The sequence below is a fragment of the Eucalyptus grandis genome, chromosome 2, assembly GCF_016545825.1.
Source record: "Eucalyptus grandis isolate ANBG69807.140 chromosome 2, ASM1654582v1, whole genome shotgun sequence".
Classification (NCBI taxonomy): domain Eukaryota; kingdom Viridiplantae; phylum Streptophyta; class Magnoliopsida; order Myrtales; family Myrtaceae; genus Eucalyptus; species Eucalyptus grandis.
In genome coordinates this window covers 55,147,970-55,161,008 of record NC_052613.1, presented here as the reverse complement: position 1 = coordinate 55,161,008, position 13,039 = coordinate 55,147,970, and the positions used below count along the sequence as shown (strand labels likewise).

Sequence of the window (13,039 nt, the reverse complement as noted above, 5' to 3'; positions counted from 1 at the left end):
GTGTAGTCCATAAATGGAGGTTAATCAAGGTGAAGTCAATCGCTTCATAGGGCACTTCGAAACAAATCCTTTTTTATGATTGTTTTTTGTAAAAGAAATCTGCATTTCAGAGGGATTCTCAATTTTGAACGGGTCGTGTGTGTTTTTGAGACACTATTACAAAATATTCAGTTTAAAATACTTTAAAAATTAATATGTTAAGAAGGACTAATAATTAATATGTTAAGAAGGACCCTTTTTTTTTTTTTTTTTTTTTTTTTTTTGGAGGCTATGGCTATTGCACAAGATGTTCACCCATTCGGCTCTAGGCTCAATTCGAAAGTACAAACAAAAGCATGTTCGGCTCCTCAGTGCCTCGATTGGAGGTTTCAGCGTTTTCGGGAGGTAAGTACTAAGATTAATGAAATTTTCCCAGTTGCCTCTTTTGCCCTCAAGAACTCCAATGAAATTCCCAGTTTAACCCTCTTTAAAATGGAACCCTAGGTCTCTTCGCTGACGATCGCTCGCCTCTGGTTCTCTCCCTTCACTCTTGCGCTCGTCGTGCTCTCGAACGCCAGTCCAACGGATTGCGGAGCTCTCGCGCCATATCCAGGTTCGCTCGCTTCAGTCCCTTCTCGTTGTGCTTCTTAGGCGAATGGTGATTTCTTGTTCGTCTGTTTCGATGGTGTGCTTGATTGAAGATATTGCTGGTCGAGTAATGAGTTTTCGGCTGATGTTGCTTGCGCGTACTTCGCAAAAGTTGGGAATTTGTTACATGGGAGAAAGATGAGTTCTTTAATTTCTTGAGAACAGATAAACTTTTGTCACTGTTATAATCGAGCTGCGATCGATGGGTCTTACGGCATTTGGAAGCCGCATTAATTGTGTCGCTTTTGAGGACCGGTGGTTGCTGTTGCTAGTTGATTGCTAATGAAAAAAGCGTTATGGGATGGCTAATCGTGGGTTTGAGAAGGGGGAACTGCAATGTGCAATTTAATTCTCTTCCTAACAGCTTTTTGACCTCCACCAATCATCAGAGGCACAGGGCCTGCGATGAAAGATGCAATGTGTTTGGATATATACGTATTTTTTACTTTTCCTGGTTGAAAATACCAGAGAAATGGTGAATCTCTTATCAAACCATTGCTCCCGGTTCAAGCAAATATGGAAACTAATAATGGGAAGATGATAGTATTGTGCTGTCGCTTGTACTCCCGGTGACGGTAAACATTACTTATAGAATTGGTTGTTCCTTAAGGGCATGATTGTTGCTTGGCCCATGACCAACCTTTGATGTTTAGCTGCATGATTGTAAGTTTGTAACTGTGAGCATGGTATTGAAGTAATTGAATTAAAGTTACTCTTCCTCCTAGTTGCTTAATCTATCAGATGGGTTCTTAATGGTGCAACATGAGTCCAATGTTGGGAGGCCGTTAGGAAAATCACATTTCCAGTTTCTCTTTATGGCTTTTAGATAAGTGTGAAGTGAGGCCACAAATTTTATTACATGTAAGAACCAATGACACATCTCATTCATGCAGCCGGTTTTCTTTTATCAGCATTTGTACCACTGGTTTGTTGACTTGATTATTGATCTCTCTTAGGTAAGAAATTAGACTCAATTTGAACTTAGCTCATAGGGTTGGTGTCTTGGGCTTAATAACAAGGCCATATTATATCTTTGCCCAACTCGTATCGGGTTACTTCATCTTTTAATCACTCTTTTATTACCACTCTTGATGTGTTTGGTATGATTCCTCTTATATTGCTTTTCTATGTTGCGATTTGCTCATTTTAGTTGTATGTTTAGGTTACATTAGGATCATAATACATACAAATACATTGCATGGACACTTAGTGGACAAGAATCTCATAACTCATTGTTGGATAGTGGACAAGAATCTCATAACTCATTGTTGGATAAAAAGTCTGCACACGACACTTAGTTGGCAACTAATCAAGTTTTGGTACTGAATGGACATTACTTAGACAATTAGTGCAATCAAGTCTCCGAATTTAGATCACTGGTTGCATAGGAAGTTAGATATCCTCCCTATTTTTCTTGGCTCCTAACGGCCCCAATAGGCTAGAGCCAGCTCCTTTACACGATGAAGTTTTCATAGATCAATCAATTAAAATAAATTTTCCAATGTCGCATGAGGTAAAGGTTTGAGAGAAGCCACCCCAATTGAGGACTGTGGGTCCCCAACTTGACATTACATCGAAACCGTTTTTTCTTTGGACCACTTCAGGAGGGTCTTGACAAACTTCTCCCGGTGCATGCACTTCTTGGACCAAAACCCTCCAGCGAGTTCTGGGTCTATCGGCGAGTCATTGCTGACTGGTCCATCCCCTAAAGTTCTCACTTTTGGGCTGAAAAGTGAGCCTTTTTTATCTTTTTGTTTCATAATTTCAGTCACTTCGGTTCAAGTGTTGTTCACTGGAATAAGTTTCTTTTTCTTTTGGATTGGTGTTCATGTTAGAATGCTCTGCTGGGAGCTAAATGAGCTATTTTCCCACTTATCTTGTAGAGCCGTCATTGGAATATGGCCTTTTTTCTTCTGTAAATCTTGTTCCTCTAAAAATGTTTGCAGATCTTACATGAGTGTAATCCAAAATATATGAACTTTTTGGGTTTTGAAACGATTGTTTTGTCTGGAAACTCCAATTAATTTAGGTACTTCTGTTTTATCATGGCCAACCATATGGGATCTGAACTGGGAGGTGAAATTATTGTTAAATAGAACATTTTGTCTTTGTTGTTTGATTTACTACATGGGAGATTTCACACAAAGCGAGGATCTTCAGGGATAAGCCTCTGATTCTTGAAAATATCCTATTGGCTCTTTTTTGGTAATTGTGTTTTTTTGCTGATCAAGACCTTAAGATTTAGCTTATTAGTGTCCCACTATTTTTTTAAGCTTGTGCCTTTATATTGCAGGGCTTTGACATTCTTATGAATGGCTTGGAGAGCCTTAAAAAACAAGGTAAAGTGTCCTAAATAGAATTGTTTCATGCTTCTATAAGGTGTCATCTTTCACATTTTTGTCTGTGTTGTATAACCGCACTTATACTTTATCGTTGATGTTGAGGTAACTGTGTGTTGTGGGCTCACATGGCTGATAGGACAGGCAGCAGCTTTTGTATGATGATATCTTGGTTAGATATGTGGTCAAGGATTTCAAGTACATGTTGACTTATTCCCAGTGATGGCCGTGTACCTATGTTTTTTTTTTTTTTTTTTTGGTGTGTGTATTTTTTTTTTTTTTTTTTTTTTTTTGGGGGGTGGTGTGTTTGTTGGAATGTTCATGAGCTCTTGAGTATAGATAATGTTGGTAGGAGTTTGAAGAAGTCAAAGGGTTCACATTGTTGAATCTATACAGTGAGAATTGTTGGGCCTTGATGTCATCGTATTTCACTTTTGTTGAGAATTAAGATCTAGTGGTTGATAGTCCTGCGGCAGGAAGAAAGGCAGGGGGCGCAGGATTGCAAAAGGCTTTGTGTGGGTTTGGGTTGGGGGAAGCAAAGAATCAGGGAGATGGATTGGTCTGATGGCCATGTTTGCTATTCTTTTTGAATTAACAATTCAAATTGTAATCACAAAAAAATTTGTTAACCTCAATCTTCTTTCTGCAGGGTATTCGAGTTAGTCATAAACTATTACAAGGACATGCATTGGGTTCGGCTTCTGTAGCTCGCCTGGAAGATGCTGTGATATCGGTTTCTGCTCTGTTCAGATGCTTTTCAGGTCCAGTGGAGAAGTCACAGTTTTGTAATCTTAATGCATTTTATCCTTTGAGCAAGCTATTTCATGTCACAACTCATTTCTGATCTACTTGTTTTGGTGTAATCTCCAGACCAAATAATGCCTCCTTTAACTATTGTTCAACACTTCCAGTTATCTGAATTGCCCATTCAAGAGACGTTTGAGTGAAGTGTGCTCACAAACTATTAATTTTACCATGTCTAAGCCCACCTATTCGATAGCAAGTAGAACTATATGAGAAAATGGAAGATGCAGTTTCTCATGTCTTCATATGACCTTTGATTAAACATTTAAACATTTCTCAATATTTCCTATCTTTTCGCTTGCACTTCCTTGTTGAATTTTCTCTTGTGAATGTTATAATGGTAAGTGCAAATCCTGATCATTCAGTTCTTAATTGTGTGATATTGCAGATTTCTCTAGCACATCACCATGGCAGAAGGCTAGCTATAGGAAGCATCTGTCTGACCAGATTTCGTTAAGGTAAATCTCATCATCTATTTGTTTCTTCTCAGTATTTGAGTAATTCTGAGATTGTTGCTATGTTTGTCAGCCATCCTATGTAAGTTAGTGTTATCGTATTTTAATTGGATATTTTGGAAACAGTGCTTACTACATAGTTAAGTCTTGCTCTCATGGGCCTTGTCTTCTTCTTTTTGAGATAATAGTAGGTGATGAGTTCTTGATTTGGGACAGTCCTCTTAATGGGGAAGGAGGTACCATTTTATCTATCATTCCACTTTTGCATAAAATGATTTTGGAACAATTTTTTTTTGGAGATTTAACATCAGATCCGGCCTATATATAAGGATAATACATACATAATTGATTCTTGATTTGGGCTTTTCCATCTTAATAAGGTGATGCTGCGTTCCAATATATCTTTCTGGCAGTTTCAATTAGGGCATGAACTAATTTGGAATGATATTTCTCAGAGAGTTAACCCTAGTCTTTTCTCTATTCCCTTCATTGGTTTTGTAGCCTGAATTGTTCCAGATTGTGAACTAGATTAAATTTGTTCTGAGTGATAGTGAACTGCGTTGGTGGAATTGTAATAAACTGAATTATGGTCCTTAAGCTGATATATTTATAATATTTTTTATATTTTGTAAGTTCTTCAGAATCACCTGCTTAGCCAATCAAAACTTTTCTCTGTTCACAAATTTTTCTGCTTCCCTTCTAGCTATTCAATGTTGAGAGGACCTAGCAACTCTGCTTTGTCTACAATTTCATGTTGGGTTTGGCAGTTTTCACTGTGTAACTTAAAATTTAAAAGTCTGCTAGAAATGACCAAACTCGTTGCTATGATGTAACCTCAAACTAGCCTGGGTATAGATCTTGTCTCCATGTTGTGACTGCTAAACCAGGAAAGGCCACTGTTTAGTGTTTTACCCTATTGGATTTGATAGATTTTGACCTTGAAACTATTCTGAAAAGGGGTGGTACTGCCTTGGTTCCTTATGAATGAAATTTGGCATTCGAGAAGTCACTGGATGATTGGATATAAAATTTGCTTTCTATTGTAATAGTGATTTGAGTGTTGAAATTTGTTTGTCTCTTACTATCTAAAATAATAAAAATAAAGGGATGAGTTTTCCTTTTCTTAAGTTGGCAAATCGAAGTTGCTCGACTTATCTAGTGATATACTGTGGGGATGAACAACTGCTTCGCTTACTAGGATGCTGGACCAATTGTGTATTCTATCAATCTAGAACAAATATTATTTATGCATCTGGACAGGAAGTTATTTATTTTCTTTGATAGGTAAATGATATGTCTTTTGGAAATGAATGGTACATTAGCCAAAGATATGGCAACTCTCCAGATTTATACTTCAGTTTTGAAACCTTTGCGATAGCTAAGAACTGAGCATCTAGAGTCTGGCATCGTGATCACTGGAGCCAAACTGGCTTATGAAAAAAGTCCAGGCTTTGGACACCACTTCACGGTGAAACAAAAGATAATTTACTGATTTGGACCTCTCCCTGGCACATGCAGCAAAACTGCCCAAACAGTGAGACCAAGACTTCAAAAGTTTTTTATGTGTAAGATATTCCCTTGATGCTGACCAGGCCTTAAAAATAGCTCTTCATGAAGAAAGCTTTCCAAATCTGTTTCCACTGAAAGCAAGTGGTCTGTCTGGGACAAGCCTTACAGTAAGATCTGACCGCAAGTTTCTTTCTTCTCAATTTTTTCATTAGAACTTGTCTTTCTGCAGTAAGAGTGTAACTTATCTCATCCAGCCCCCCACCAGCACAGCTAAAAAGCAAACTAGGACTCAGCATACAGAGATTCCATCTCTGCAAAATATTAGTTACTTTAGCATGATTCCACGTCTCTTCTGAGGCATGGAGTAAAAGCTCAAAAAATCCAGATTGAGGGGGTTGTCTCCATGCAAAATCTCTGTCAATAACTTGATTTATGTCCATCACCAGCCTCAGTAAAGCCAGAAAATTTATTTACTTTTCACTCCATAGTTAGTGCTTCACATAATCTATCATCACAAATAAGTCCAAAGCCAAACTTATTGGCAAGTGCCATATTTGGCAGCAATGACCTTTTTCGGGAGACTCTTGCCTTTAGTAGCAAGCCTCTAAAGCCACTTGACCCACCAGGCTAAATTACATATTCAAGAATCGTGATGCTACAGTCATGTGATTTGCCAGCACGTTGCTTATAGTTGATCATTCATGCAAAACAGTTACTAGGGCATTGATTTTTGCTGTTCCGGCCTTTGAGATTGTCAGGAATTTGAGGTTCTTGTCAGATCTTTGGGGTAGGTAATTTGACTTTGTTATCTTTGCTAGGATCAAGGAAATTTACATAGTTGTTTGGTCTCTGCTGCATTTACTTACCTTATGGCTGTTTATTCAGCACAGTTTGTTACGTGGTTGAGAATGTTTTTCTTTTTTCTTTAGGTGCTTTCATTCAAGTCCAGCACTTTTGGCCAGAGGTGATGGGCAATTTGGTTTGAGGACTCCCAAGAGAGAAAAGTATGTTAGAAGAGAGAATAGGACCCAACCACCCGTTGAGGCTCCATATGTGCCACCTAAAGTGAAAACAGTGACAAAGTCCTCTGTGGATAAGACAATTGACATTTTTGAAGGCATGACAATAGTCGAACTCGCCAAGCGTACTGGTGAGTCATTATCTTCCCTGCAAGATATTCTTCTGAATGTTGGGGAGAAGGTTGAATCAGAGTTTGATCCTCTCAGCATCGACATTGCGGAGCTTGTTGCAATGGTATGTTTGCTTGGTTGTTGTGGACATTCTTTTACATGCTTGAAATGCAAAAGAGAGAAAAGAAAAGGTTGTGAGTGTCATTTTCATTCTTCATAAAAAATTGAGAATACAGATGTTAGCTGAAATACAATACACAATATGTGCCGAGACTTCTGATTTAATTATCTAAAAGAACCTTGTTCAAAGGGAACCTTACCATCTTCTGCCTTGTGAGAGACTTGCTTAATCAAAGTATTTCCTTTGCCTGGACAATGTTTGTGTTGGCCAGCAAAGTTCATGAAAATGCCTTAAGTATGAAAATCCTTATCTGTTTACTGCCATTAGCACTTGATAGGACTGAACGTAGTGCATGTATCTTTGTCTGAATATAGTCGCAGGGACTTACTTTGGACCCATACTTCTTACAGGAACTCGGTGTCAATGTTAGAAGGCGTCACTCCGATGAAGGTGCAAAGCTTTTAGGTCGGCCACCTGTTGTCACAGTAATGGGTCATGTTGACCATGGGAAAACTTCTCTTTTGGATGCTCTGCGTCAAACATCTTTGGTGGAGAAAGAAGCTGGAGGAATAACTCAGCATCTTGGAGCATTTGTTGTGAGCATGCCCTCAGGTTCAGCAATAACATTCCTAGACACTCCTGGTCATGCTGCATTCAGTGCAATGCGGGCCAGAGGGGCGGCAGTCACTGATATTGTTGTGCTAGTGGTAGCTGCGGATGATGGAGTCATGCCCCAAACTCGAGAAGCCATGTCCCATGCAACATCAGCCAATGTACCTGTCGTTGTTGCTGTCAATAAATGCGATAAACCAGCAGCTGACCCTGAACGAGTAAAACTGCAGCTCGCATCGGAGGGGTTACTTTTAGAAGAAATGGGTGGGGACATTCAGGTAGTTGAAGTTTCAGCTGTAAAGAAAACAGGACTCGATAGGTTGGAGGAGGCGTTGCTTCTCCAAGCGGAGCTTATGGATCTGAAAGCACGGATTGATGGGCCTGCGCAAGCTTATGTGGTGGAGGCAAGGCTTGATAGGGGGCGTGGTCCGTTGGCCACAGCGATTGTGAAGGCAGGGACTTTGGTTTGCGGGCAGTATGTGGTTGTGGGTTCTGAGTGGGGGAGAATAAGGTCTCTCAGGGACATGGTGGGTAAGATGACTGAGCGAGCAACCCCGGCTATGCCTGTTGAGGTTGAAGGGTTGAAGGGTCTTCCAATGGCTGGTGATGATATTGTTGTGGTGGATTCTGAGGAACGTGCTAGAATGCTTAGTACGGGAAGAAAAAGAAAGTCCGAGAAAGACAGACTTCGGAAAATAAGTGAGGGGAGGACGGAAAATGAGGAGTCATCTGAAGAACAAGAAGTGGTGGAGAGAGTTGAAATGCCAATAATTGTGAAAGCAGATGTGCAAGGAACAGTCCAAGCTGTTACAGATGCTTTAAAAAGTTTGAATAGCCCTCAGGTAATGCATTAGTGATAAAGTTCATTGATTGTCACATACCTTCTTTTCTTTCTGATGTTTTTCTGTTTGAACATCAGTTTTCATGATCAAATGCCTTGCTCTGATGTGACCCCCCTTGCTGGTACTTTGCATGAAGAAATTCTGCTGTTTGCAGTAAATTTAAGTTTTTTCCCCTTGTGTGCCATCGCATCATCCTGTTTTCATTAGAGCTTTATTTAAGCCATTCCTGTTGACATGTATTCTCTTCCATTCATGTGCTCAGGTTTTTGTCAACGTGGTGCATGTTGGTGTTGGACCAGTTTCTCAGTCTGATATCGACCTAGCACAGGCCTGTGGTGCATGTATAGTTGGGTTCAATGTGAAGAATCCTCCTAGTTCTGTAACTCAGGCGGCAACTAGAGCCAGTATTCAGGTATGGAACTTATTTCTTCCCTGCCAATCTAATGACTTTTTGTTAATAGTGGCTTTTAATGTGGTGTCAGTGTAATAACTGCTCGGTGCACAAAATTAATATTTTGAGAGCAAAAGCGTTCTAATGAGGTGACAGTTATTACTCTATGCTCGCTTAAAATCTCGCTTTCGTGCATTGTAAGGATAGATATGTACACTTCTCCTGTAAAGAACCAGCAATACCTCATTATGCTCTGTTTATTTAATCCCCGGTTTATGTATATGGTTTCAGATAAAAATACACCGTGTGATCTATCATCTTTTGGAGGACATTGGCAGCTTGATAGTTCACAAGGCTCCAGGGACTGCAGAGACGCAGGTAGCTGGGGAGGCTCAGGTCCTGAGCATATTCGAGCTTAAAGGGAGGAGCAAATCCAAGGGAGATGATGTGAAGATTGCTGGTTGCCGGGTTATCGACGGGCAAGTCACGAGGTCATCAACAATGAGGCTTCTGAGGAGCGGAGAAGTCGTGTTCGAAGGGTCATGTGCGTCCCTCAAGAGAGAGAAGCAGGACGTTGAGACAGTGGGAAAGGGGAATGAATGTGGGCTTGTAATCCGAGATTGGGTTGATTTCCAGGTTGGGGACATCATCCAGTGCTTGGAACAAGTTGTACGGAAGCCTAAGTTCGTTTCATCAGAGAGTGGAGCCGTTCGAATTGACTGCTGACAGTGTAGCGCAATGTGTATGCCGTTTGAGTTGACGACTGATTTTGTCCGTCGCGTCTTCCCTCTCGCAGAGGCAATGTCGACACAAGCAATTTTGTATTTCAATCGAAGAAAAGTCCAAATTTTGAGACTATACATGCTGATGACCCCCGCTGATTAGTACAGACCTAAGAAGTGTACATTAGCCCAGGTTGAGAAGCGTAATAATGCTATTTGTATATACAATACGTGTATCTCGCGATGGGGTTGGTGAAATGCTGAGGGAGAACTTCTCGAGTTTTATCACCGAACCTAGAGGAACCCTTTTCTTTTCATGCTATCATTTGAACATGACGGACTGCATCCTAGAGAACATCACACGAGTTTACTTTGGTTATTCTCACTTTGTCACATCTAAATCCTGATAACTTGCTCTCCTCTATCCATGCAGTTCAAATGATATTTTGTTGTCCGGATGATTTTTTGTGCAGAGTAACCTGCGTTGCCTTGACAAGCTAAAATAGGTAGACTTTCCCACCATAGCCATGATCATAAATTCACTTGGTATGGCATCGAAAGCCCTCGCATTCAATTCTAGTGTTTGCAAGTGTTGAATGTTCCGGCACATCTTTTTGGCGGCCACCTTTCTAAGAAGATGAACTCGTGATGAGTAGAATTTGTTGTATACACGATAAACATCTCTTTATATATATGGCTAATAGGAGTTGGACTTACATTTTTAGCATGGTTTCTAAAAATATATGATAATCTTCACATTAGTTAATAAGAATCAGTGATGTACAAGATTGACCACTGAAGATCTTTCCCAATCAAACTCGATAACTAATCCTTGAGACTTCCATCACTTTCTTTTTCAGTCGAGTTGAGCAAGAGATTGAAGAATCAAACACGAGTCACAAGCCAAGACGAATTTTGAATCGGGATGGTGAATTGAAATCGTTATAGTTTTAGTTTTTGCCAATCATAGGATGTGTTGCCAAAAACACGAACGACACCCTCTCGTTGGTGGCGGCCAGTCCGATTCCGGAAGCCGAAAAGCGACCACGATGGACTGTTTGGCCCCTGGCCTCTGGAGAGTCCTTTTAGTCTTGCGGTCTCTCCAGTTACTTTCAGCCTAAAAAGCCTCGTTTTCGTGTACTCATATTGCGACCCTGGCATGCACAATGTCACATCTTAGAAAGAGAAAGGCATTGAGAATATGAAGAGAGGATGAGTAGTCCTCACCAAACTTATTTAGACTTCATTTGCATAGGCACGTTACCAATGAATTTACCCATCTTGTACTTCCGTTTCACCGTGTCGAAATGTTCCACGTCGCTAAGCTAAACTTATCTACGTGCCGGTTATTCGATCAGGTGAGGTCAAAATGCAGTCGATGAGATTTGGACTCGAGATCCGCCGTGGCCGATCGATCCCGTCTTCGATGTCCACTTCTTTGCGGGAATATTACATGATAGCACGAGGCTCGGTCAAACTCCCTTTCTTTCGTCGCTAAAAACAAGCGAGAATAATACAAATCTTCTAAGCATTTCCAATTGCGAAACAAAATATTCTTCGAGGAAGCCATGTCTTCCTCGGATTCCATTCTGCTCAAAGCAAGGCTTTCACATCTCGTGTGGGAGTTTCGTGTCCTCTCTTCTTTCTTTCTTTGTTTTTTTCTTTCGGCCCTTGGGTTTTCTTCGAATGCAATGTGTGGCATTATGGTCTCCGAAGAATTCTCGACCTCTTTTTTCCTTTTGAAAGAAAATGTCTGGAATCTACCCCCACCACCCACCACGACTCCTCCCTCCTCCCGATTTGTTTGTACGTACTCGGCTTTAAGTTTCAAACATTCGATCATGACTTTGGATCCACTGACGTTTCCTTTGACAACAGGCCACTCGCTCACAAGAAAAAAACGACCTAACTTTATCTCATTTTCATGGGGCTAATATCCTTAAAAAACCCCCCCTTACTTTAAGTTAATTATGCCCCGTACATTATTTTTATTTAGGAAGAATACTCAGTTTCACTATAGTCCTAAATATTCCTCCGTCTCTAGAAATCGTCACTTTTTTTTCAAAACCGTTATTGTTTCATACGAAAGTGAGGATGTTGATGAAGACGCGGGTTCTGATAATAGACCTTAAATTGACATTGATATTCTAGAAACCGTCACTATTTTTTCAAAACCGCTATTGTTCCATACGAAAGTGAGGGTGTTGATGGAGACGCGGGTTCTAATAATAGACCTTTAATCGTCATTGATATTGATCGTTTTGAAGAAATTAACGACGATTTTTTTGGATGTGTGGGGAAAATTGGGGGTCTCCTTTTTTTTGGACAAGAAGTTCGGGACTGAGTTGGGGTTGAACCTAGTGCTTTTTTTAATAAAATAAATAAATAATTTGGAAAGCATTTTTCTAAAAATGATTGCTTATATTATTTACAAAAATAAATGAACCAAATATATATTTAACGTCCACGAAAATATGTAAACACAAATTATTATTGATAATGAAAATGTTTTTCTAACGACTAATTATTTTAAGTAATAAAAACAATCAAATTTAAGAAAATATTTTCCAAATTATTCGTGAAATAAATACAGCTTAGCATGGAATTGCCCGGAGAATTACGTCTATTTCCATGCAGCACTGCCAAATTATTGCGGTCTTCAAAGCATATTGGTTGGATGAAGAGAGAGAAGGAAAAAAGAAACTGAAGTCAAAACGAACTTCATCATAATTTTGACCCACACGAACCACCGGAACATTTTCAAAAAGGAGCGAGGCTCGTTTAATTTTTGTAACTTTTTAAAATTTTTAATTTCATGTGGCTTTTCTTAAATTTTCTATTTTTAAATCGATTGAAAAAAAGAATTCTACAAACTTGATCTATTTATCGCACAAAAAATTGGATTTTTTTGGCTAACGTAGGATGTTCTGTATGATAAAATGAAGCTTCCTAGTTAACATAACTATTAGTTATGAAATTTAAAAGTGTATTGTACTGAAACATTCTCAAACGATCTATACTAACACAATCCCTAAAACTGTAATTGGTTATTGAGTTAAAAACGATGAATAACTGTAAAGAATTCTCAAAAGATAAAATCGCTAGTCGAATAGAGGCAACTGGCTTTAGAAGTAACCGTGATGGTAATTAGTGTTCTTAGTATTCTTGTGGAACAAGTTGTTCATTGTAATTCTGAAAACCAATACAAAAAAAGAAAAAAAGAAATAGTGATCGTTAGTACTAAGAAACTAACAAAAACAATAACTTAAAATGTCCACGTATTTATCGTGTCATTTAGTAAATCTCTTGTATATAGATTTTAAATTTAAGTAAGCTTCTTTATCTCACAATCATTTAGATTTCATCCTATAAAATATCATATTTTTCTTTCTTCCATTGCAGTCTTTCGCAATTTGGCACACACATACACAACACAGTATATAGGATTTTTTTAATAAGCATCCTGAGGCGGCACTTGCTAAATGTT

At 39.2% G+C, this 13,039-nt stretch overlaps 1 protein-coding gene across 2 annotated transcripts; it reads left to right on the top strand.

Annotated features, from left to right (window-relative positions):
* The first annotated feature begins 456 nt into the window (after positions 1–456).
* On the top strand, positions 457–9,945 carry LOC104433876 (translation initiation factor IF-2). Of its 2 annotated transcripts, XM_010046757.3 has the most exons (9): positions 457–592; positions 2,232–2,359; positions 2,921–2,966; positions 3,616–3,727; positions 4,159–4,228; positions 6,664–6,988; positions 7,396–8,439; positions 8,702–8,851; positions 9,122–9,945. In XM_010046757.3, the coding sequence occupies exons 3-9, from the start codon at positions 2,940–2,942 to the stop codon at positions 9,554–9,556; spliced, it is 2,163 nt and encodes a 720-aa protein (XP_010045059.2). In that variant the 5' UTR covers positions 457–592; positions 2,232–2,359; positions 2,921–2,939; the 3' UTR covers positions 9,557–9,945. The 2 variants fall into 2 exon arrangements, with proteins under 2 accessions (XP_010045059.2, XP_010045060.2); XM_010046758.3 differs by lacking the exon at positions 2,232–2,359 and having other exon boundaries at positions 460–592.
* Positions 9,946–13,039: the final 3,094 nt, after the last annotated feature.

Coding starts and splice junctions, on each gene's coding strand:
- LOC104433876 (XM_010046757.3), top strand. CDS start 2,940: ATGGCTTGGAGAGCCTTAAAAAACAAG. Junction 3,728..4,158: donor TCTGTTCAGATGCTTTTCAG/GTCCAGTGGAGA, acceptor GTGATATTGCAG/ATTTCTCTAGCACATCACCA. Junction 8,440..8,701: donor AAAGTTTGAATAGCCCTCAG/GTAATGCATTAG, acceptor TCATGTGCTCAG/GTTTTTGTCAACGTGGTGCA.